The sequence below is a fragment of the Chelonoidis abingdonii genome, chromosome 7, assembly GCF_003597395.2.
Source record: "Chelonoidis abingdonii isolate Lonesome George chromosome 7, CheloAbing_2.0, whole genome shotgun sequence".
NCBI classification, from domain to species: domain Eukaryota; kingdom Metazoa; phylum Chordata; order Testudines; family Testudinidae; genus Chelonoidis; species Chelonoidis abingdonii.
This window is the reverse complement of record NC_133775.1, coordinates 58,079,835-58,104,783: the sequence shown is the minus strand read 5'-3', so window position 1 is coordinate 58,104,783 and position 24,949 is coordinate 58,079,835. Positions and strand designations below refer to the sequence as shown.

At 40.7% G+C, this 24,949-nt stretch overlaps 1 protein-coding gene across 3 annotated transcripts in view; it reads left to right on the top strand.

Moving 5' to 3' along the window:
- The window catches only part of CEP350 (centrosomal protein 350), a 166,940-nt gene that overhangs the window by 62,505 nt on the left and 79,486 nt on the right, over window positions 1–24,949 (top strand). For all 3 annotated transcript variants that reach the window (XM_075067898.1, XM_032796177.2, XM_032796172.2), the window contains exons 10-19: window positions 2,603–3,267; window positions 3,952–4,073; window positions 5,927–6,987; window positions 9,349–9,502; window positions 13,929–14,092; window positions 15,361–15,544; window positions 23,000–23,214; window positions 23,608–23,771; window positions 24,430–24,540; window positions 24,804–24,944. In XM_075067898.1, coding sequence (XP_074923999.1) covers window positions 2,603–3,267; window positions 3,952–4,073; window positions 5,927–6,987; window positions 9,349–9,502; window positions 13,929–14,092; window positions 15,361–15,544; window positions 23,000–23,214; window positions 23,608–23,771; window positions 24,430–24,540; window positions 24,804–24,944 — 2,981 coding nt within the window. The remainder of the gene's footprint in view (window positions 1–2,602; window positions 3,268–3,951; window positions 4,074–5,926; window positions 6,988–9,348; window positions 9,503–13,928; window positions 14,093–15,360; window positions 15,545–22,999; window positions 23,215–23,607; window positions 23,772–24,429; window positions 24,541–24,803; window positions 24,945–24,949) is intronic.

The following is a 24,949-nucleotide window of genomic DNA, read 5'->3' as shown; positions in this document are numbered from 1 at the left end:
AGAGGAGGCCTTTTTCCTGTAAGTGGGGAAAAAAATTTCAACTTGAGTAGCTCAGCACAACTTTGACTTGCTTGAAAGCTTTTATACCAAAGATTCTTGACTATATCATATATTTGAAACATTCTGGATTTTTTTGCAATTACATTACAATCCACCTTGCAGCATTCGCTTCATGTCATGCACTTGTCCAGTCACTTTTTTTTTTTTATCCTATGGTATCCAGATTTCTAAAGGGGTTGCTGCATACTTACCCAATAGTCAGAGAACTCTCTCCTGCATGAAATCCTTGCAAACCTCATGATGTCACTCTTGGAGCACCTTTTAGTACGCTCTTTCTACCACCTCTCATTTTCTTGACTGTCTTTTTAATCCTATCACATGGGCCAGTAGTTATCAGCAACCTCCAAGCTCTTGTGGTTGATCTTCCTTACACAACGTTCTGCAAAGGCAGATGATGTTGACACCTCATCCGAGGTTTTTCTAACGTCTGGATTTAATTTAAACTGGTCCATCAATTTACCTATTTTCTCCAGGCCTTAATGTTTCAAGGGCTTTATTATACTACCCTTTCAGGACAAATCCTTTGACTGTCTTCCAGTCTTTTAGTTCCTATTCTCCAGTGACCTGAAGGGCTAAATCATCTCCTCCCAGAGAGTATCAAAACGGGTTACTCAGTGCATCAGTTTGCTACCATATGGCTGAGATACCTCTTCCTTCAAAGGTAAAAGCATATACCACTGGAGCATAAACTGCTTCCTTTTCTTGTTTCAGAAATCTCCCCGTATCTGACATTTGCAAGTCAGCTACATGCATCCCTTGAGCGCCCCCTTGATCTGACTGCAGGATCAGATGCCAAGTTCTGGACTGCGGTATTATAACCATTCTTTAGTGGCAGTTCGGACTGCTTTATACCACCTCCAGATGGGGCACTGCTTATCAGTCACTTGGAGTGGGATCCACGTGGATATGTTTATTTGATTAAGAAAAAGTGGTTATTTACCTTTATAGTAACTGCTTTTTCAAGATGTCATTATCTATGTGGATCCCACTCCACAGTCCAACCTCAATTCCCCACTTTTTTGGAGTTCTCTGAATTAGCTAGGGAACTGAGGGAGAGTTGCAGCTATATGCCCTTGTATGGGGGGAAGAGACAAGGGAGAGTGTGAGGACATTCAGGATGCAGGCACCCGGCCCCACTGGACACTGCTTTTTCCAAAGATCAAGGCACTGAGTTGGGCACCTGGAGTGGGATCCGCACAGACAAAAACATCTTGGAGAGCCGCAGATACTGTAAGATAAGTAACCAGGTGTGAAGGATTTTGTTGGTTTTATGCTTTTAAGGCAAAGAGGGTTTCTGAAAATTTGAAGGAAAATTCATCTGTGTTTTGAGTTAAAAAAGAGTGGTGTTGCACCAATTTGCAGCTTTGTGTACTGATGTAAGTGTTCACACAAAGTTGCAGTGGATTAGCTAATTTGGTGCAACATTACACCTATAATTAAAACTGGTGAAACTTGTGTGTATAGATAAGCCCAAGGTTGTAGTCTAAGATCTGCAGTTGTGTTTTATTATGGAATCAGTTATACCTTTTTGTAACCCTTGCTATAATTAAGAACCCTCGTTGTAAATTTGGAGGCTAATTCTGATCTGCATCTCACAGCAAAAACAAAATCCGTGAATTCTCAGATTTTCACATTTGTAGTTATGGTGTTAAGAGAAGAGTAATTCCAAAGCTTCATGACACAAAGATTATCACTGTAGAGATCAAGAAGGATTTTTTCCAAAGTTAGAGGGCTGTAATAGTGTATTACAAGAATTCTTCTTTCCTTTGAAGCAGCAGATTTTGGCTATCTTTGGTCTTAATGGCTATAGTCCAGTCCAATATGGCACATTTATATTTTTACTTAAGATTAATATGATAGCTCATATAGCTCCATATATGGATTGACACTATGGTCCATACAATTTAATGTGGCCATTTTGATTTCAAAAATTGTAAAGAAAAGACTATAAAACTTGCAAGATTCTTTGGTATTCCAACAGTGTACACATTTCACATCAAATTTGGAAGAAAAATTGCGCTTGTAATCATTTCTTTGCCCAATGTCTAGTTTCATTCTGAAGCAAACTTCACAGCATATTTGTAAAGCTATACGGAAGGGATTTAATTATAAACTGATAGATCCTGAACTATAGTAGTGCTAATGGAAACTATTAAAATATGTGCATTTTGGTAGCAGTGTCCTGGCTACAGCCTATCTGTTTCCAATTAATACTAATATAAATAAGAGCTTTGGACGTCATTGGCTCTGCTTGGTGCATTACAATTCTTTGCAGATATTTCAGTGGTGGCTTCTACTTCCTAAATCTTTGCTTTATATATCAAAGCTTTTTAGCACAGTGCTTTTAATATATAAAACAGGATGTTTTCTCTTTCGAGTGAAACTGACAACAGAATACTAGTTCATCTCCTTACTTTTTATGCTCTTCAATTATTGACCATTTTTATGTGATTGGTTTGAAACAAAGAAAATCTCCCCTCCCCACCTTTTCTTTCCCATTCAAAATGTTTAGATGTAGCATCTGACACCTTTCATTCTTTAGCAGGCCCTATTGGAAGGACAGGATCAGATCCCAGACTGGATGTTACCCGCAAAACCTGTCCAAGAAGTTCTGAATGGTCAGGGAGTAAAGTACAGTCTGAGAGTAACCTGAAGAAATTGGACTCTACTCTTCCAGATAGTAAAGAAGATGAAGACCATACCTCCTTAAATAAGGACTTTCTGCCCATAGAGATACGTGGAATTCTTGATGACCTACAGTTGGACTCAGTGATTCCAAGTACAAAGCAAGAGAAAGATGGGGAAAGGCAAAGTCAGAAATCTGCAGTGCCTACACAAGGTGCCAGGAGTCACAGTCCAACAAAAAGGAAACCAGACAAGTTAGCTGCTAGTGAAGAGCCTCAAGTTATCTCCAAGAAACGTCACTATGACACAGATGAGGTTCGCCAGTACATTATTAGACAGCAAGAGGAGAGGAAGAGGAGGCAGAATGAAGAGAAGAAGGCACAGAAAGAGGCAACAGAACGGAAGAACAAACGACTTCAAGAGCTTTACAAGAAACAGAGAGAGGCTTTTGCTAAGGCAAAGAACATTCCAACTTCTGAACCTTCAGCAGCTAGGCGACTACAGGAAACCTATTCTAAATTGTTGCTGGAACACACTTTGCTCGAAGAAACTTCTCAGCTTCCTGTTGCGCAGGAAATGCAGGTATGTCAGTTTCACTACCTCAGTATTTTAAAGATAGGCATAGAAATAGAGGGTAGACTACTTAGGAAGGTCCTGAATTATCTTTATTAAGATAGCAGTTAAGGAAAGAAGAGAGTATATCTGTGAAAACAATGATCTATACTAAAAACCAAAATTTTATTTGCCCACAAGACAGATAAACTGCAGAATCTCCTCACATCAGCAAGACACACAATAATAGTGAATGGCAATTCAGTCTCTCGTAATTCTAACTAGCATCTGAGTTTAATGTATTGATTAACTGATACAATGATTGAAACTTCAGAAATGCGTTTAATAAAACTCCTCAGACTGAATGAGGGGCTTCAGTTCAGCTTACTTTGGTAGAGCTGTGACTGTTGAGGTAATTCAACTCACTGCTGTCTGAGGCTGAATGTGAAATATGGTTGTTAGATGACAGGTCATTACTGTTAACTTTCCTGGTTCCTCTTGGGCTAGCTCTGTGTGAGAGTAAAACTTGTGTCCCACCAGTCAGTTTTATTGGGACAAAAATCTTGAATGCCCTCTCCTTTTTTCTGTTTTTGCATGCTAGTAAAACTTTAACGTTGAGTTTCTTCTTGTCCCTTCGACTTTGAGACTTAAGCTCCTCAGTCACTGTAGGCGCTTCTGAAAATTCTGCTGTTAGAGTCGTCTTTTTATTTCTAGCCCAGGCCTGTATATCAACCATCTGGGGAATCTGACAAAGAAAACAAGGCACAGGAACGTTCTCCTAGTGCATCTTCCAGTAGTGATATGTCCCTGTCGGAACCTCCACAGCCTCTTGTTAGGTAAGTAGGTATGGACGTTTTAGAGACTTCTAGTTCTCCTTAGAACATATAGTACACTTCTAAAATGATTGTTTTTATAATGATTAGTGATATAAAAGTGTTCTATGACAGTAGGAATATTTGAAGTGCAGTAATAAATTTTTATTTTGAGGTGGTACAGGAATCTGATGCACAAAAAATTAAATTTTGATTACCAATCTGCCTCGAAATTGTAGCATCTATAAATAGTATTTGAAATATAATTGACATCAACTGCTACTGTTATTCTTCTATAGATATCTCAGAGAGATGTGCATTCCGCATCAGGGACTGGTCTTTCCTTTGTCATCACCCCGGTGCAAGAACAAGTAATCATATAACCATATCTGCAAGTTAGATTGCATTCTCTGTTTGAATCACCTCGTTATTTTCTTCCTCACTTTCAGACTGAGGTTCCAGCTTTTGATTCTCACCTTCAGGCTCCACACAAGTCTGTTTCTGCCTGCATCTCTGGTCTAACTTCTTCCTATTCCCCAGCTCGCTCCTGTTTTCCCCCTTCTGCTTCCTCCAAAATACTCAATTTATATCCATCCACCATTGCCTTCATACATGAAATAATCTCTCTCCATCTTGTGTAGCAAGCAGACTCTTGCTCATTATCTGGGAAGCCTTTCATTAATTCACTGAAGTCAGAAACAGCATGGAGTGGAATCTCTGTACAGTGTTTTGATACGGAACTGTCATCTGGTCATTTGATATATTGTCTAATTTAGGTTGTAAATTAGCATCAACTGTCTTTTTTTCTGGACATTTAAACTAATGGACACCACTTAATAAATGTAATCAAATTTATGTTAACATATTCAGGATGCACACTGAAATATACAAAAGTGAGGAAATGACTGTTAAGGTTACATACACATCCTTAACTCTGTCCCCTTGTACATATGCCCTATGATCTGGTCTTTAATTACATGATCACTTACTGTTTCTTAAATGTATATGTCTCATTACCTTGATCAAATTAAAACACAGTTTTGTTGTGTAGCAGTACTTGTCTCTTAGGAAGTGTTTTAGCTGGGGCTAGGAAATTCAAGTGGTAATAGTTCAAATACTACACTGGTATTGCTGTATAATGCAATATTAATATACTACTGTGATGGGCACCTTAGCAATACCTAGGTATGGGTGCTAATAACAGGGAAGAACTGAGACTAGAATGGCTGCATAATTTATTTGGAGAGCCAAGTAGGAAGTTGAGAAGCAGGACTTATCTGGTGGGTTTCTCAGGAAACCTAATATCCAGACTATGCTAGTAAGATTAAAGAAGGAAATTCCAAGACACTGGATCACTGGAAGAGGAATGCATTTGTAGAATCCTAGTAAGGAGAAACTTGGGTATCTAAAATAAAAGGCTTTTATTTTATTTATAGATTTGTGAATATGGTTATATTCCACACTAAATGTGTGTAGTCCTTGCCCAGTGCTATGAAGTGTTGGGAGGGTAATGTGAGTAAAACTGGAGAGGATTCTCTGGGCTTGGAAGACAGGAGTGGCAGAGAAAGCAAGGTGTCATCTGAACTGTATTCTGTAAACTTCTGCAAAAATCTTGCTTTTTCTTACCAAAGAATATTATCTGGTACAACATAATGCGATTTGAGAGTGTTTATATGTATATGCTGTATATTTTATGTATATACAGTGTAGCGCGTCTTTATTTTTGGTACATCTATAATTTCTGTTTCCCAAAAGATTGTTGTTTTTTGATGTCTATGAAAAACTCTTTTGTTGCAAAGATATAAGTTCACATGAGCTCTTAGTACTTCACAAATGTGCACTTGGTCACAAATTTCAGTCTTGTCTTTTGATTCTAGAAATGATTTCACGGAGCCTACATGGATACAGCCAGATAGACTGAGCCCAAGAGTCCAACTCTGTCACCCACAACCTCTTGCTGGGTCAAGTGGAGGACTTTTCTCCCAGCTTTTGGATCTGGAGCAGATGGGCCTTTTGCCAAAGGACTTTGATTCAGTACTGTCAACCAGGAGGAATCACAACACAGCTGTGGGATCCTTGACTTTGACACCTCAGCCTTACCTGACTTCATCTGCTGCACAGCAAGATCTCTTGGTAAAGCCTAGTGCCAGCCAATATAAGAGTAAACTGGATCGTATTGAAGCCCTGAAAGCTACAGCTGCTTCTTTGTCTAGCAGAATTGAAAGTGAAGCCAAGAAGTTAGCTGGGGCAAGCATCAACTATGGCTCAGTGTGGAACTCTGAGCAACTACTGCGGGGGAAGCAGGATGATGGACACTGGACTAAGGCTGTGAGTCCCCCTGTGAGAGAGGATAATGAAGATGTTTTTTCAGCCAGAATTCAGAAAATGTTGGTTACTTGTGTGTCTCATACAACCTTTGATGATAACCTTCCTGGAGTGGGCAACCTTAGTGAATTTAAAAAGCTCCCTGAGACTATCAGGCCTCATACTGCTGCAGTCAGCCTTGGAATGAGATCCCCAGCGAGTCAGAGACCTGAAGGAATGCTAGGACATTTATCAAAGAGGCAAACTGACTCCCCTGGGTCTGAAAATCAGGCTTATAGTCAAAAGAAAGGCATAATTCCTCATGATTCCAGCACAGATTCAATTAGTGAAGGACCTCTTCTAAGTGAAGGGAGTCTCTCTGAGGAGGAAGATGACCAACATAGGCAGTCTTCTTTGAAAATTGCCGAGGTGTTAAAAGAAAAGGAGTTCTGTGTTGGGGAGAGAACTGCTTTTGAGCCCATAAAAGAGTTTCAGAAGGAGGCAGAAAAGTATTTACCACTCTTCACACAGACAAATGGCACACAAAGCAAGGGACCGTGGGAGGAACTATCCAAGGGAAGTCCACATAGTGTCATCAACATATTTGCAAAATCTTACCAACTACATGGAAAAGGTAAGGAAAAGAAATTGAAGTATTACACATTCATAATTTTCATATTGACTGCATTTTGTAGTTGAATTCACTGGCGATGACTCAATTTTCAAGTACCTCAATAAATATGAAGATGGATTAATAGGAAACTGTTATTAAGGCATAAGTGTAAATGAGGAAGTGTTATTTATTCCTTCATATAACCCAAGAACCAGGGTCACCCAATGAAATTAATAGGCAGCAGGTTTAAAACAAACAAGTAGTAGTGCTTCTTCACATAACACACAGCCAACCTTGGAACTCGTTGCCAGGGATGTTGTGAAAGCCAAAACTATAACCGGGTTCAAAAAAGAATTAGATAAGTTGATGGAGGATAGGACTATCAGTAGCTATTAGCCAGTATGGTCAGGGATGCAGTCCCATGCTCTGGATGTCCCTAGTCTCTGACAGCCAGAAGCTGGGCGTGGACGATACGGGATGAATCACTCAATTACCTGTTCTGTTCATTCCCTCTGAAGCACCTGGCATTGACCCTTGTTGGAAGATTGGATACTGACCTAGGTGGACCGTTGGTCTGATCTGCTATGACCATTCTTACGATTCACAGGAAACTTTTATGGATATAGTTTTGAGTAATAAGTGATTGACCTGATTTTATTTTTTCCTACTCCAGGAAGAGAATTCCATTGTTTTTGGAAGCAGAAGACTGCTTTTGTATTTAGGTTGCTACACTCCTGCAGAGTGTAGGTAATTAGAACCTTGGACCTATTCAGCTGTTAAATGCAACACAGTCTAATTTGGGAGTGAATTGTATTTTTTACATGTATTTACCATGATTTTAGAACATTGAACTATATGTGGTACAAGTTAATTTTATATGTTTTTAGAATTGTATACTTAGGTTTTATCAGGTATCTTGTCATATGCAAAGTGCTATGCTACACCTAACTATCTTGGGTTGGGTTTGAGGATCAGAATGTGTTTGATAGTTGACTTCACCCCTTACAGTACCAAACAATTTCTCCATAGAAATCTCCCTAACTTCTTTTTATTTGTAAGCTACTTGTATTTTTCTCCTTCCCTTCCCATTCTGTTCATCTCAGTTCCATATATGCTCAGTGTCCCTTTAAATGTACTTCAAATACATGCTGTTGTGGAGATCTTTCTGTTTGGCATCAATTACTATTTTCAGACCGCTTTGCCAGCGTCTGGGTTGGAAATTTACTTTTTTTAATTAAATAATAAAAGGGTCTTGTTGCTGAGAAAAAGGTAAGTCCTGCCCCTCTTCTTTCTTTTCAGGTTTCTTTAATGTAGCTGGGCAAGTGGAGCCAACAGGGAGAGCTGAGCCAGTGGTTGGGAGTATGCTTCCTCCTACCACAGCTCCATTTCAAATCCACCCACCAATCCCACCGATGCGATTTCTTAAGTGAGTTATTTCTAACAAAAGGATCGAGCTTTGTGCCAAAGCTTTAACAGCATTTCATCCCGTTCTCTTCCCATTTCAGTTATTCCTGAAAGATAGAATGCATACTGTTTGCAAGATTTGCTTAATGTAGTAATGTCAGTGACTGTATATATGCCAGATTCTCTTTACTCACCAAAATAATGCTGCACAGTCAGGATAGGTTACTTTGGTAGAGGGTAGATTTTTCTTTCTTTTTTCTTTTTTAACTTCAACTCTTCCCATATTGTCTTATCCAGTGGTAGCTCTGAAAAATAGTTTGGCAGACAACAGACAGTTAATGAACTGAGATCTCTGTAGCAATCTCTGGTCTTCATAGATTAGGCGCTGGTGGTATATCAGTAGGCAGGATCTTTCTTACTAAGTGAGCAAGTTTTTAGTGTTAATTGCTCTATTTGGTGCCTTGTTGCATAGTTTCCAGAATTTTCATGCAGGACATTGCATTCCATTCTTGTACATAGCTATTCTGTCCTTTTACCAGCGCACTTAATTCTCCTCTGTGAGGCACTTGCTCTTGCCTTCAGATACTGTAGTCATTTGCTGCTGAATGTTTTCTACAAATTAGTTTACATGATGTCCTTTTTGATTATTTTTTTCATTCTTCAAAGATGATGGCATTTACTCCCTCTAGCTCTCCAGATGGCTCCACTCCCAAGCATCATGTTGTTCAGATAATGTTTTCTAAGTGGTTTGTTACTTCAGTATAGAAAAGAGGCAGAATATAGTTGACATTTTGTTTTAGACGTCCAACGGCAGTTCTATCATGTTCATTTAGCATGCTTCTATTGGGAAGACATTCTTTCTTACTCAGTACTGGTGGAAGTATTTAAAGCTTGCAGCCTCATTGCCTGTCATGGAAGCTACATGGAGTTTAGTATCAACTGTCTTTTTTTTTTTTTTTTTTTTTTCCTTTTTCACAGGATTTGAGGAAAGGTCAAATGGAGGGTCTCCAATCTTGCGACCTTTACTTCCTACCATGAGCCCTCCAGATAGTGTTGTTTCGTATGAAGATGACTTTGTTTCATCACAGGGCAGTGGAACTTTGACAGACAAACAGATTGCTCTTGAGCCTAGGTAATTATGTGGAAACATTTGGAGAAAATGTAAATGAAAGATGAAACTGAATTTTTGAGAGTACTTATAAGCAGCTTCCTTTTGCATCAAGTAATGTGTGGATATCCCCCAAAAGGGTACTATTACACTATTTTATCCCATTAGTGAAAAAGACAATTCCGTACAGTAGGATTTGACAAATTATTTATAGTAGAACTTCAGAGTTAGGAACACCTCAGGAATGGAGGTTGTTCATAACTCTGAAACATCCATAACTCTGTGTCCCTTTAAATCTACTTCAAATACATGCTGTTGTGGACATCTTTCAGTTTGGCATCTATAACTATGGTTCTTTCAAAAGCTTATAACTGAATGTTGACTTAATATAAGTTTGAAACTTTACTATACAGAAGAAAAATGGCAGTCTTTTACCATCTTAATTTAAGGAAACAGTTTCCTTACCTTGTCAAATCTTTTTTTTTATTCCCTTTATTTTTAGTAGTTTACATTTAACACTGTACTGTATTTGCTTTTTTTTTTTTTGATCTCTGCTGCTGCCTGGTGCCACATGAAGTGTATGGTTGACCGGTCAGTTCATATCTCTAGGTTTCATAACTCTGAGGTTCTACTGTATCTGTGGCCCTACACAGCTAATATGTCAAGCCACATGGCCTCGGAGCAAGCAGTGTAGGACAGAAAATTGAGTACTCCTGAAACCTAATCCCGGTTCTCCCCTGACTTCTTACGTGGGCTTGGGCAAGTCACTTAACTCTTCTGAGTCTGTTGCCCCATCTGTAGAATGTGAGAAGAATAGTTCCTAACCTTTCATAAATGTTATGAGGCTTAATGTTCAAAACACTTTGAAAATATTAAGCCCTATGCAATTGCCAAATTATGATTTGTTACTGTCTTTTTGTAGGTTTCAGAGTGATAGCCGTGTTAGTCTATATCAGCAAAAAGAACGAGGACTACTGGTGGCACCCTAGAGACTAACAAATTTATTTGAGCATAAGCTTTTGTGAGCTAAAGCCCACTTCGTCGGATGCATGCAGTAGAAAATACAGTAGGAAGATATATATATACACAGAGGACATGAAAAAATGCCATCCTGATTATCACTACAAAAGTTTTTTTTCTCCTGCTGATAATAGCCTGTACAAGAGTTCACCGGGGCTCGACCCTCTCCAGGGTGGAGGAGAGCCATGCCGGCTCACTACACACCGATGGGTCCCGGGAAAGGGTCCATCTGGGGGTCTCCCTCGGTAGCCCTTGTGGTAATCGGCTGCACTGTGGTTACGTCTGGCCCCGGCTCCGTCAGGGCAACAACCGCTGGGTCAGGAGGCTCAGGCCCTCAGGCAAGGCTGAGCCGTAACAACAGTTATGAGCCTGGCCCTAGGTCAGGGCAACGCACACTGAGTCAGAATGCTCAAGTCCTCAGGCAGGGCTGAGCAGTAATAATAGTTTTAAGCCCGGCCCTAGGTCAGGGCGGGGCAAGAACCACTCAGTCAGGCTGCTCAGGCCTTTAGGCAGGGCTGAGCAGTAATAATAGGCTTTGGCCTCTTCAGGCCAGGGAGAGGAGGAGTCTGCCACCCCGGAGTTGGGTGGCAGCGGGGGACGCAGGCCCTCCCACTCCACTGCGTCCCAGCCCGGGACCCTAGCAGTGGCTTAAGATCCACTGCTTAGTCAGTGGGGATCCTGGCCGCAACACTCTGACATAGGCTGTGGTAATGCTGCAGCCAGACGGGGGTTTGCTGCCCCCGGGCCACTTCCATGCTCTCCTTCGGGCTCTACCTGGGTTCTGGCCTCAGCCTCTACAGGGTCCAGGAGCATGGGTTCATTGCAGCAGGGGTTGGTTGGCAGGTCCGGCAACTCCTCCGGGTAGCGGGCACGTGGTAGCTCCGGCAGCTCCTCCAGATAGCGGGCGCGGGGTAGTTCCAGTCAGTCTGGGTGGCTGCCTTGGGCCGCAGCCAGTCTCGAGCTCCCCTAGGGACGTCTGCTTTCTCAGGCGACTGGGCTCCTACTGAGCTCTGAGGGCCGGCCTTTATAGTTCCAGGTTGCCGCCTGACCCTTTGAGGGGCGGACTCAGAGCTCCCTAACTCCGCCCACTCTGGCCTCCGGCTGGGCTCTTCCTCCTCCGGGGTGGAGGGGAGCCACACCACCTCACTACATAGCCCACCTTAATTGATTACTCTTGTTATAGTTAATATGGCAACACCCTGTGTGAATATATATCTTCCTACTGTATTTTCCACTGCATGCATCTGATGAAGTGGGTTTTAGCCCACGAAAGCTTATGCTCAAATAAATTTGTTAGTCTCTAAGGTGCCACAAGTACTCCTCGTTCTTTTGTCTTGTTGTAGTAGTTTGTTGTAAACGTCTAGAAGTTTTTTCAAGGTTCGAGTAAGGCTTAGTAACAGAAATATATTTTATTTAAATTCTGTTAGAATTTTAAAACCTTTTCTGTAACTGCTTGGAGTTTCAAGGCCATGACATTTCAGATCTTCCAGTTTATTGTGAAAATGGTTGGATTCGATGTAGCTGAATTTTTTCAAAATTCAGGACGAAATTTGAATTTTCCATCTTTATAGCTCAGATTTGAGGGGTTTGGAGTGGGATGGGGAGAAGCGACAACCCTAACAAGTTTTTGGGGAAGGAGGGCAGCAACACGTTTGTGTACAGTTTTTGTCGTGGCCTGAATAAGTGGAGGACAGAGCACATTTTTCGTGTTGATTATATGGCTAGCTGTAAAAATGTTCTCTTACCGAAGAAAACAAATGTTACAATTTAGCTTCTAATACAACTTACCACCTTTCACATAACATTATCCCTTTAATTTTTTTCATAAATGCATGACCCTATTGAAAAGGTCTATAGTTCTACAACTTTATCAATAATATCAGACGTCCATGTGTAATTTAGATTTCCATCAACTTAAGGGTAATACATATTTTTATCCAAATCTGTATCTGAATGCCCATAAAAACTTGTATCTGAAATTATGCAAATATTCATCTTTTGTAATTTTACATCTGGGCTGAAATTCAGTACACTTAGACCTGATTCTAATGCCTGGGCTACACTAGCAGGGTGGTTCGAACTAAGATACACAAGCATAGCTGAAGTTGAAGTATCTTAGTTCAACTTATCTGGCCGTCCTCATGGCGGCAAGTCGACTGCCGCAGCTCCCCCGTCGACTCCGCTTACTCCTCCTGCCAAGGTGGAGTATGGACGTTATCATAAGCATTCCCAAATCTGGACCTTAGCGTCCAGAAATCTGGGTGCCTGCATGAACCCCTCTAAGCTTAATACCAGCTTAGATTTGATCTCGCTGCCACCAGCCAAAAATTCCAGGGTTTTGGCTCCCTTTGGTCTCCCCAAACCCTTCCCTGGGGAACCCCAAGACTCAGAAGCCCTGAGTCTTACCACAAAGGGAAGTAACCCACTTCCCTTCCCCCTCTCTCTCCCACCCAGAATTTCCTCTCTGGGCTAACCTGAGAGTTACTGATGCAACCTCTTTACATCACAATACCAAGAACATGTCTTTTCTCTTCCACAAAGAGACAACAATACAAGGAAACAGAAATGATTCTCTCTCTCCCCCTTAGCTTCTCCTCCACAATTTCCTGGTGCTGCAGAGCTTCACCCTCCGTAATCTAACACAAAGAGAATTTCCCTCCCTTTGTTCTTTAGCCTACCCAGAGAGAAAAAACTCAAACAAGTCTTAAAAGAAACTTTATAATAAAAGAAAGAAAAAGACATAAGAATATGATCTCTGCATTAAGTTGACAATACACAGGCTATTACTTAAAAGAAAAAATATGAAAACAGCCTTATTCAAAAAGAGATACAATTTAAACATCCAGCAAACTACACATATGTAAATACAAAAAAACAATAACAGCTATTGTTTTTTCTACCTTTGTACTTACAACTTTGAAACTGAAGATTAGAAACTTACAGATAGAAAAGATCCTCTCTCATAGCTGAGAGCTGGACAAAGACAAAGACCCAAACATTCCCTCCCCTGAGCTTTGAAAAATCCAGTTTCCTGATTGGTTCTCTGGTCAGGTGTTTGGTTCTCTTTGTTAACCCTTTACAGGTGAAAGAAACATTAACCCTTAGCTATCTATTTATGACAGGCGTCGATTCGCGGATCGATTTATCGCGTCCAGATGAGACACGATAAATCGATCCTCGATACATCAAACACTACCTGCCGATCTGGCAGGTAGTATAGACGTACCCTAATTTCTGAGTGTCCTAGCAACTTGCTACTCATATCTAATACCAAAAGTCATCTTGTTTCTCAAGATGGATTTGTAATGCAGCAATATAAAATTGGCCCTGATTTTAATCATCTGTCTCGTCAAAAAAGTCATGAAAATTTCTTGTGTCATGGAATAGAGAAGTTGAGAATCTTTTGCTAGTGTTTTTTGTTCTATGGCAGTATCAGTGGCAGCAGCAATTCCAGCATTCAAGAAGAGCTTCCCAGCAGGAAGTCTCCCCATGAACACCGATCTATAGAGCTAACCTCCCAGCATTCACCTGGACCCTGGTCTGCAGCATCTTCTCGCTCATCTGGATCTTCTAAAAGGAGAGGGAAAAAGGAAAGTAAGTACAATGCCAAGTGTAGATGCACTTTTATCACTTTTGTCAGCTGGTTATATTGGTATGCTCACATTTTTAAAGGATTTTTTCTGGGATTATTTAGTGTGTTTGATTAAGCATTTTCACTTATCCAGGGGTTAATGGTACAGCATCTGTAAATCTAGTACCAGTGTAGTAGGAAGTCTTGTTTACTCTTAACCCTCTTAACCCTGTATGAAAATGTCTGCTTCCATTACATTACTATTCTAAAGAGAGAGCAAATGTCTGTTTTCAGCAGTTACTTTCTCATGCTTTGACCAGGTAAGATGCTCATTTGTAACTCAGTCTGTTACAAATTCGGTGAATATTGAAACTGAGTTGTTAACACTATTTCTACCAGAAACCTCACTGTACAGTTTGGGGTGATGTTTTCTTTGGCCTTGTCATATAGTAACTGCTAAAAACAAACAGTTGAGAAACTTAATAGTATCATGATAAAATGTGCTATATTAAGCAAACTGCTTAAGAAATGACCTCGCTTTATTTTTTATATAACCTAGAGATTATCCTCAAATTGTAAAATTAATTTTAAAAAATCCATTCAGCTTCTGTGAAATTAAAATAATGGCCACTCTATACAATGTATAGTCCATCATTAGGCTATGAAACATCTGTATTTTATGCATAAATGAATAAATATCAAGCCTCTTATGGTAGTTTCTGTTACATTAGAAAGGAAACAAAATATGATTTGACAAAATGGGAAATTAGTTTTATGCTTTAAAAAAAACAAATATTGGATGGTAAGATGAGAATACTAAATTTAAAATGTGGTTACAGTCAGAAAAGAAATTGTCACATTGGAGGTTCCATATTTTCTCTGTGACTTCTGTATCAGAATTCCTCAGTGTGCAAGACAAGATAGGAATTTTTCTAACCACCACCACAAAAACTGATATTTTCAGTTTAAGTTGCCAGTAATTGTGTGTGAAGTTGGGGGTTAGCTGACTATTTTGATGAAGAATGTGTGAGGCAGAACAGAATTGGCTATTATACATCCACGGCTGGATTGGCTCTGCAGTGCAGCAGGCACTCTATTACTAAATTTAAGTGGATGTGATTCAGAACAGGAGCTAGTCTTGAGTAAAAAGGTGCCATATTTATTTAAGAGCACTTTAGGTTAGATAAGGCCCTTTTTAAGTGAGGGGAAAGTCCACTCAGTTGTTTCTTTGTAGCTAATAACTGCTGAACTTTGGATTTAACTTTGCTGGTATTATACTTTGCACGGATAGAATCTTTCAGTGGAAGTTCACACCACTTTCCTGTGGAAGACGACAAAATACTATCTGAGTCAGAGCGTGGGTCCCAGCAAGCAAAGAAGTCCTTGCCTAACAGCAGAGTTTCTAATAGAGACCCTGAACAGAACGCAGATACTGATAGCACTTTGGAAGAATTGTCTGGACATTCTTTGCTGAGGTAAAGTGGACCTTTATAAGACATCATGCTCATATTATTAGAACTTGATGTTGAGTTTTAATATGTAGTGTGTAGTACAAGTGCAACCATAATGTAGAGGGGGAGAGAGGATTTGCAGCTTGATCTGCTGTTTCAGCACTATATTGAATAACTTGGTATAAAAGTCTTAAATTATAGCCTGGGTCCTGAAAATTCTGCCATCTATCTGGATAAATTAGTAGTAATAATTCACAATGTTTACTAGTGAAACACCTGTACTTGGAATAAACATAGTTTAAAAGATGCTGTCTGATTAATTTTAAAAATGAATTAATTTAAAGAAAATATGAAGCTGACACTGTCGTTCTGAGAAAGGACATAGAGTTTGCATATTTGTAAGTTTGTGCAGCTTTTGTAATCAGTACAGCTACCTCATTTCAGCACAGAAATGATCCTCAGGGTCTTGTCTGTCTTGTTTAATGCTCAGAAGGAAACTGTCAACTTCAGTTCTTTGAAATGGACTAGTTTAAGAGAATCAATTCTTTGATGGAATACCCTTTAAACACAATGTTGTGAAAACCTTTTAATTTTTGGAAATATTTGAGAGTTTTTCTTAGGGCTGTCGATTAATCGCAGTCAACGCACATGATTAACTCAAAAAAAATTATTATTATTATTTAAAAAATTGATTGCAGGTTTAATCGCACCGTTAAGCAATAGAATACCAATTGAAATTTATTAAATATTTTTGGATGTTTTTCTACATTTTCAAATACACCGGACCCTTGCTAGAATGCGGGATTTGGGATCCATGCACAGTACCATGTTAACATGGGGACCGCGTTAAAATGAATTGCAATTGAAGTTATTACATTTGGGATCCATGGCTGCGACCGCGTTATATGTGAATTCATGCTATATAGATGCGCAGTCTAGCGAGTGTCCGGTGTGTATTTATTTCAATTACAGCACAGAATACACAGCATATAGTGCTCACTTTATCATTTTTACAGTGCAAATATTTGTAATAAAAATAATATGAACAAAAGTAATAGTATTTTTCAATTATTATTTAGCATGTGCATAGTTCTCTAGCCAAGCAATAGCATCTTCCGTGGTGCGATGCAGTTCTAGGCCACCACTGAACCTAGTCAGCAGTCATCCATCGACAGTGTGTTTCATTGTCTGTGTTGCGCCACAGCTGCACAATGGACTGTCTCAAAAGGTCCAGTGATAATGGTTAGCTGCACAAAGACCTTGCCCGGTCCAGAATCTGTTCAACAGGGACCATTGGTGACGGGCCAGGTCAAAATCAGGCTGGCAGATTGTGGGGTTGGCAGAAAGGGACTGGTTGGGGATTATAATAGATATCCATTCCTCTCACCAGAGTGTTTCCACCCTAACATCCTGGTGTGACGGATCAGACCGTAATGTGCGATGTGACAGCAAACATGTAGCTGGTGATTTTAAAAGGTCATTGTGCAGTAGCAGGCTTGGGTTGATGCTTAGTTTCTCTAGTAACTTGCCAGTGGCAACCTCTCATCTAATATAAGGAGGAGCAATATTGCTCAGAACTGGAAGCCATGGGAGTGGTGTCAGACACAGGCTGCTGGAGACGATCCGCATGGTGGCATGTAACTGCTTATCCACCAGTTTGGTGTGTGACGTTCGACTCCATACTGGTGCACAATACTCCGGCACCGAATACGAGGTGACAAGAGCTGACAGCCGCAGAGTTGTAGCACGGGCACCCCATGACGAACTTGCCAGTTTGCTAAGAAGGTTGTTACACATCTTAACTTTATCTGCTGTCTTCTTCAGGTGGGCATGGCAGCTCGGTGAGTGATCTAAGGTCACATTTAGATAGACCAGTTCTACTTCATGCTTCACCTTCTGACCATTCAGATAAACATTCAGTTCTCGGGTTGCGCTAGACTGTTTTTATGACGCTTGACTGAAGGAGCCAAGTCTTACAGTAGTCAGCTAACTTTAACATGTCCTGGTTTAAGGTGGCATCAAGCTCGTGAAACGTCGGGGCTGGGTACCGCAGCAGATGTCTGTGTAAATGAACTTTCATGACTCCATTGTTGGCAGGTCATTGATGTAAAGGTTGAACAGGGTTGGAGAAAGCACAGAACCCTGGGGTAACCCATTGCTCAGTCATCTCCAAACACTTGTCTTCTCCCCCTTATGGACTGTGAATTGCCTATCACGGAGGAACAGTCCAGCGATGCCTGTGACCCAAGGTAGCAGGACCCATGATACCTTCACGAGCAGGCCAGTGTCCCATACCGTGTTATACGCCGCTGTTAGATCAATGAAAAGACCTATTTTCAAGGGTCTTTGGAAGCCATTTTCAATAAATATTGTCAGTGAGAGTACTTGGTTGCATAGGCTACGACCTTGAATGCTGAAAGCCGGCTTGGTAAGGACTCAAAATTCTCTCCACATCTCTTCATTGTAGGACTAGGCACTCCAGTGCCTTGAAGCACAGTGACAGTAGTGATATGGGACAATAGCTTGATGCTTGACTTGAGTCCTTTCCAGGCTTTAGGAGGTCAGTGATTTTTGTGGTGCGCCATTTTTCGCTAGTCTGCCTTCACTGATGACCCTGGTGAAGAATTTCACAAGCCAAAGCTGAGCACAGAGGCCAAGGTTTTTCAGGAATTCTGGAAATATGTTGTCATAGCCCGCAGCTGTTCCACATTTGATGCTACCCAGTGTCTGTTACAGTGAATGGTTCTGGGCAGCTTCTGATCTGGTGTACACGTTTAAGCATATGCCATTCATTCCTCACTTGTCTTCGCACCTGTTTCTCCGAAGGTGCTCTGGCCACTTTAAGTAGGTATCCTGGTTGGGTGTCACTGAGGGTGCGTAGTGTGCAGGTGGCTGCTGTGCTATTCCAAGGCATTGGAGCAGACTCCAACACTTTTGTGGCTGGAGTGGGTAAAGCTCGTTCTGTTGGTCATCTCCTCCCATCTGGCTCGGCGAGCAGTGTCCAGTGATTCGATCAGATGGTCAGCGACTTCTGGGTCACCAGATACCTCATACTGCTCAAGCAAGGCAGCGCTCTCCTCGTCAAAACAGAATGTAGACTGGGCAGCAACTGTGTGGGATGGCTTTGCAGGCTGCTTTATAGATAGCACTACGGAAGTGACAGTCGATCTCATTTGCCAAGATATGCTGGGCTGGTATTGTCACCACTCTTTTCCAGTGCTTCCCTATGTTTTCCCCAGTCAGCCTTTTGGAAGTTCCACCGCTTCTTTTTGGAACCCTTGACAAATGGGAGCTGTAGCCCTAAATGGATCAGCAACCAGCTCTGTTAGCTATATGGAAAGTTATTCAAGACTTGGTATGTTGCTGGCTGAGGATTGCCATGAACTGAACTGACCCAGCACAAATCAGGAGAATGCTCATGATCCCATCGAGAGTGAATGGAACGTGCCTTACAGCTTAGCATCATGGATAAGGGCAAGGTCATTTTGAGATGTTCTGGCTGCAAGTTGTTCACCATCAGTGCATCTGCAATATCGGACCGAATGTATGTGGCTTGGCCATGCTTTGGGTGTGTCACATGGCACAACAGGTGGAAGCTGTTGATACTGTAACGCCCGGTTTCGGCAGTTGCCCATGTGTGTGTCTCTTGCAAGCAGGTTATATCGATAGTGTGTCGATGAGCAAGAACACTGACTAAAGCATGCTTGGCAACTGACAAACCCTTCATGTTAGGTTGTAACACACATAGAGCTGGAAGAGGCGAATCCTCAATTTTCAGTTCACCTCATACAAGTACCATAGTGCAATCTCTTTATCATGAAAGTGCAACTTACAAATGTAGATTTTTTTATTGCTGTTACATGTGTACTCAAAAACAAAACAACATAAAACTTTAGCATCCACAAGTCTACTTAGTCTTATTTCTTGTTCAGCCAATCGTTAAGACAAACAAGTTTGTTTACATTTACAGGAGATAATGCTGCCCTCTTCTTATTTACAGTGTCACCTGTAAGTGAGAACAGGCATTTGCATGGCACTTTTGTAGGCGGTATTACAAGGTATTTACTTGCCAAATATGCTAAACGTTCATATGCTCCTTCATGCTTTGGGCACCATTCCAGAGGACATGCTTCTATGCTTACGATGCTCGTTAAAAAAAAGTGTTAATTAAATTTTTGACTGAACTCCTTGGAGGAGAATTGCATGTTTCCTGCTCTGTTTTACCCACATTCTGCCATATATTTCATGTTATAGCAGTCTTGGATGATGACCCGGTATGGTGTTTGTTTTAACAACACTTTCACTGCAAATTTGACAAAATGCAAAGAAGTTACCAATGTGAAATTTCTAAAGATAGCTCTGCACTTGACACACGGTTTAAGAATCTGAAGTGCCTTCCAAAATATAAGAGAAATGACGTGTAGAGCATGCTTTCAGAAGTCTTAAAAGAACAATACTCCGATGTGGAAACTGCAGAATCTGAACCACCCAAAAAGAAAATCAACCTTCTGCTGGTGGCATCTGACTCATGATGATGAAAGTGAATATACGTCAGTCCAAAGTAGTGCGGACCGTTGTTGAGCGGAACCCATCATCAGCATAGACGCATGTCCTCTGGAATGGTAGTTGAAACATGAAGGGATGTACGAATCTTTAGCACATCTGGCACATAAATATCTTGCCACACCGGCTACAACTGTGCCATGCAAACATCTGTTCTCTCTTTCAGGTGACATTGTAAACAAGCAGTGGGCAGCATTACCTCCTGACAATGTAAACAGACTTGTCTGTCAGTGATTGGCTGAACAAGAAGTAGGACAGAGTGGACTTGTAGACTCTAAAGTTTTACATTGTTTTGTTTTTTGAGTGCAGTTTTTTTATATATTTCTACATTTGTAAGTTCAACTTCCATGATAAAGAGATTGCATTACAGTACTTGTATGAGGTGAATTGAAAAATACCATTTCTTGTTTTTTTACAGTGCAAATATTTGTAATCAAAAGTGAAGTGAACATTGTACACTTTGTATTCTGTGTTGTAATTGAAATCAATATATTTGAAAATGTAGAAAACATCCAAAAATATTTAAATGAATTATAGTCTATTATTGTTTAACAATGTGATTAATTTTTTTATTTGTGTGATTAATCGCAATTAATTTTTTAAATCATTTGACAGTCCTTATTTTTCTGCCTCTCTGATATTAAGAACAGCCTTTAGGGTGCACCCAAGTGCAACATCAAATGTGCTCAGGATTACCGCTCTTTCTCCTATTTTTTCTTTCTGGATATATGCCTCCCTATTGCCTTTTCAGTTTTAATTTCAGTTTTGTTGCAGCTACTGTGGGTAAAAACCTTTGTGCAGGGGCTGTGAAAGTGTGTGTGAGTTCTTCTCCCTCACCCCTGCCAGAACATTGCGTCAATGGTGGTGACGTACCAGTATGTGAGACTGGAAGAGCAACTGATGAACAAAACATTGAAACAGACTCCACACTGTGCTGTCAAATTTACAAAATAAACGTGGAAAAATTAGAGACTTTTTTTTCTCAGGTGTTATCTGTAGCAATAGCAGGTACAAAATAGAATTGATTTTCAAATTAACACTGTCCCCTTTAATTTTCATTTCTGTACCAAACAACTGCAAAGAAAACCATGGCCAATACAGGGATCTTTCAGTTTAATTGCTGAAAAGGCACTGAAGCTAGCTTTTCTTTTTCTATCTTCACAAAGAGGAGTGTGTAAGAAGCTAAAAGAAATAGGCAGACTACCTATAAAGAGCTGTTAGAATCTCTGCTAGTAGAAACTACAAGAATGTCTCTTTGGCTGGGGTGATTGCAGTCTCCTTGATGAATAAGTTTGACAGTGTGATGTTTTGTGCAAAGATGGGTTGCTGCTCCAAAGGAGTATAGTGGGGGAGAGAATTTAATACCCATCCTTGCTGCTGTTGCAGTTCATGTTTCCATTAACCGTGTCATTGAAAATAAAATCTTGTCTCAAATCTCCTTCTAAAAGGACATGCAAATTAGTTTTCATGTGTCTTCACTGAGGGCATACAGAGTAAATGTGATGAATTGTCTTAGTTTAAGTGAAATATTGAACCCAGTATTGGGTTTGAAAACCACCTCCTGGCCTAATGAGATGATGAAATGAGTTGTGCTATTGTCTTAATGTGTATCTGGGAGGCTTCCCCATGATTTAAGCATTGACTCTTGATCATCTTTGCTTTCATAATTTTTGTATGTTAACATTTTTGTATGTATTTGAATCATTTTCTGAAAGTTTTTGGAAAGCAATGTACTGAAACTTCCCTCCACAGGCAGTTTTCATGTTGTATTTTATTAACTATTACTATTTAATACAAATTTAGGACTCTTTGGCATTTATCTCATTTTGCAAAGGGAGATTAATATTTAAAGGTAACAGCTCTGTCACAACCACTTGCACCTCTAGAGCATTTCCAAACTGTAAAGGGCTTCTATAATGTCAGGTTCTTCTGTAGGTTTAATTAATTTTCTGTAGGTAAAATTAAGTTCCTGGCCAAGACTTTCAAAACGGGGTGCCCAAAGTTAGACTCCTAAATCCATATTTAGGCACCTGAATGTGGCCTGATTTTCAGAAGTGCTGAGTTCCTATCAAATTCCAATGAAATTGATAGGAGCTGCTGGATAGTCAGACCACTTATTCTGGTGCCTAAGAATAGAATTAAGGGGCTAACGTTAGGCACTTATTTTTGAAAATCTTTGCCCCATGGTACAGAGAGAAGTTTGTATCTATGGGATAGTCAAGGAGTCTTATCACCTTTTGTTGTAGTTATTTAGGTGAAGGATTATAGGGTGATTTCTACAGTAAACTGGCCTTGATACTTTAATGACTGTTTGTTTATAAATTTGACTCATATGAGGTTTTTTCTTTGTTTAGAACCTGTAAGTAATCCTTGTTCCTTTGTTATTTATATACTAACTATGCTTGATACTACAGAACAACTTTATCAAAATGTGTCCCGAAGTGGAATGCATGTGTAACATCCCTGTAGTGAGCCACTTCTTAAATGCAGGGTGAGCACCTGCAAATCATAGGAGAGCATTCCTTGTACATAATATGTTTAAATATAGACGAACAGGGGATTTAGGTTATTACTATGTAAACCAGGGGTCCCCAATGCAGTGCCCGCAGTCACATCTAAATGCGCCCACGTCCTGGCCAGCAGTCGATCATCCGCTGAAATGCCGCCGAATTTCTGTGGCATTTCAGCAGTGACACCTCTTCCTGCCGACAAACAACATCATCGAGAGGCGTTGCCGCCGAAATGCCGCAGAAATTGGGCGGCATTTCGGCAGATGCTCGACCACTGCCACAGTCCTTTGGCTGGCGCCTGCCAGGCAAAAAGGTTGGGGACCACTAATGTAAACTGTCATCCTTGCACTTAAATGGCTGGGCATTGGTGAATACTGATCTTTTTCTGGTTTGATTTTTCTGTTAGTCTCTCAGACAAGGGAAGGTCCCAGAAGACCCTAACCTCTCCTCCGTCTCCAGGCTCCCAGAAGCTGTTACAGTTTGACTCTCTAGGAAATACAGCAGACGGAGCCAGGTCCCCTGCAGGCTTTCCTGGGACTACAGCTTCAGGATTCAAGCCCAATGTACCCATCTCTGACTTCAGCCTGGGAACTAGCAAGACAGGAGCAGCAGCAGTGGCTGGTGAGCTGGCTCCGTTCAAACCCAGCTAATTCCATAAAATTTCCTTTTTTTTTTTTTCTCTTTGTATTTATGTATAATTTCTATGATACGGGCTAAGGGCTTGTCTACACTTGAAATGCTACAGCTGCAGTGCAGCAGCTGCATTGCTGTAGCTCTTCAGCACAGACACTCCTGTTATGTTCTTATGTCGTAGGTAATCCACCTCCCCAAGAGGTGGAATTCTTCTGTTGACCTGGCGCTGCCTACACAGGGACTTAGGTTGGCTTAACTACATCATTCATGGGGTGTGGATTTTTCATACCCCTAAGCAGGATAGCTGGGTCAATCTAATTTTTTTTAGTGTAGACCAGCCCTAAGTCCTATAAATGTTAAATAGTAAGTATTCTCTTACAGGATCCATGCGCTTCTCTCCTGCTGGTCTCCAGCATCGTTTGTCAGCAGAGCTCAACTACCTGAGTGCCATTGAGGAATCTGTACGGCAACTCTCAGATGTAGAACGAGTGCGGGGCATATCACTTGCCCAGCAGGAGAGTGTTTCACTAGCTCAGATCCTAAAGGTGACTGGAAATGTTCTTTTACGTGCTTTAACCCTCTTGTTCTGTATTTTGTGAGGAAAAAATAACCAAAGCACTGTAATTTAAATAGTTCTGCTGCTGATTTGAAACAATCCACAGCTGAGGTGATGCAGTCTATTTGAAAATGTCCAATATATTTTAAGATCAATACCTGCATCATATTCCCTGTTCTTATCAATACACCAGTGGTGAGTCAGGAGCTCCTACAATTAGTATGTCATTGGCTGAAATAATTGTTTTTACTGCATATCATGATAAAACTAGAATTTATTTACTTGCTAGATTTGATACTTGGCCCTTTAGGCAACACAATGGTGGTTGTTCAGGCTGAGTTCTTGGTCTTATTCCAGGTATATCTTGGTTGAAATCTGTTCCTCTTGACAAGATTAGCTACTTCCCAAAGCAGAACAAGTAAACCTTCCAGATTCTGATTTCTTTTGTACCCAGAGGGAAAGGGGGAGAAGGGGTATACATAGTTGTCAGCTCCCTCACCAGCAAGATATTGGTGCCAGAAGAGAGACTGAAGATTTGACTTTAGCACAGAAGCATTCTGACTGTCAGTTAGCTACAGTTAGTGGGGTGGGTTGTGGAATCTAAATGCAGATTCCTTTACTTAACACTAAAATGTCTCAATCTGTAGGCACAGCAGCAGCGACATGAGCGGGACTTGGCTCTTTTGAAACTCAAGGCTGAGCAAGAGGCTTTAGAGAGTCAAAGACAGTTGGAGGAAGCGAGGCAGAAAGCGGCTCAGGTAATGCCTACCTTCAAAAAATATGAAATGCGTAAGAGACAGAGCTTTGAATCTGTAAGTAAAACCTGTGTCCAGAGGTGGTATTAATCTGAAGTCCATGGGTGGTCTGGAATGAGTGAAGGAATTTGAAGTATCTGACCAAAACACAGCAGAGACAAATCTTAATTTCAAACTGATTTTTTTACTTTTAGGCTATAAACTCAGAACTAATAGTAATATTACCCACCAAGAGTAATTATAACTGTGCTGTTTTTTCTTTATAGGCCCATACAGAATCTCTGCAGCATCTGGTCCAGTCACGACAGGAGGCAGCAGAAGCACTACAGGAGACGACATGTAAAATTGCAGCCCAACAGGTGGAAGCTGCTCTGCTCACCACGGATGCAGCTCGCCAGATCCGCGAGGTGAG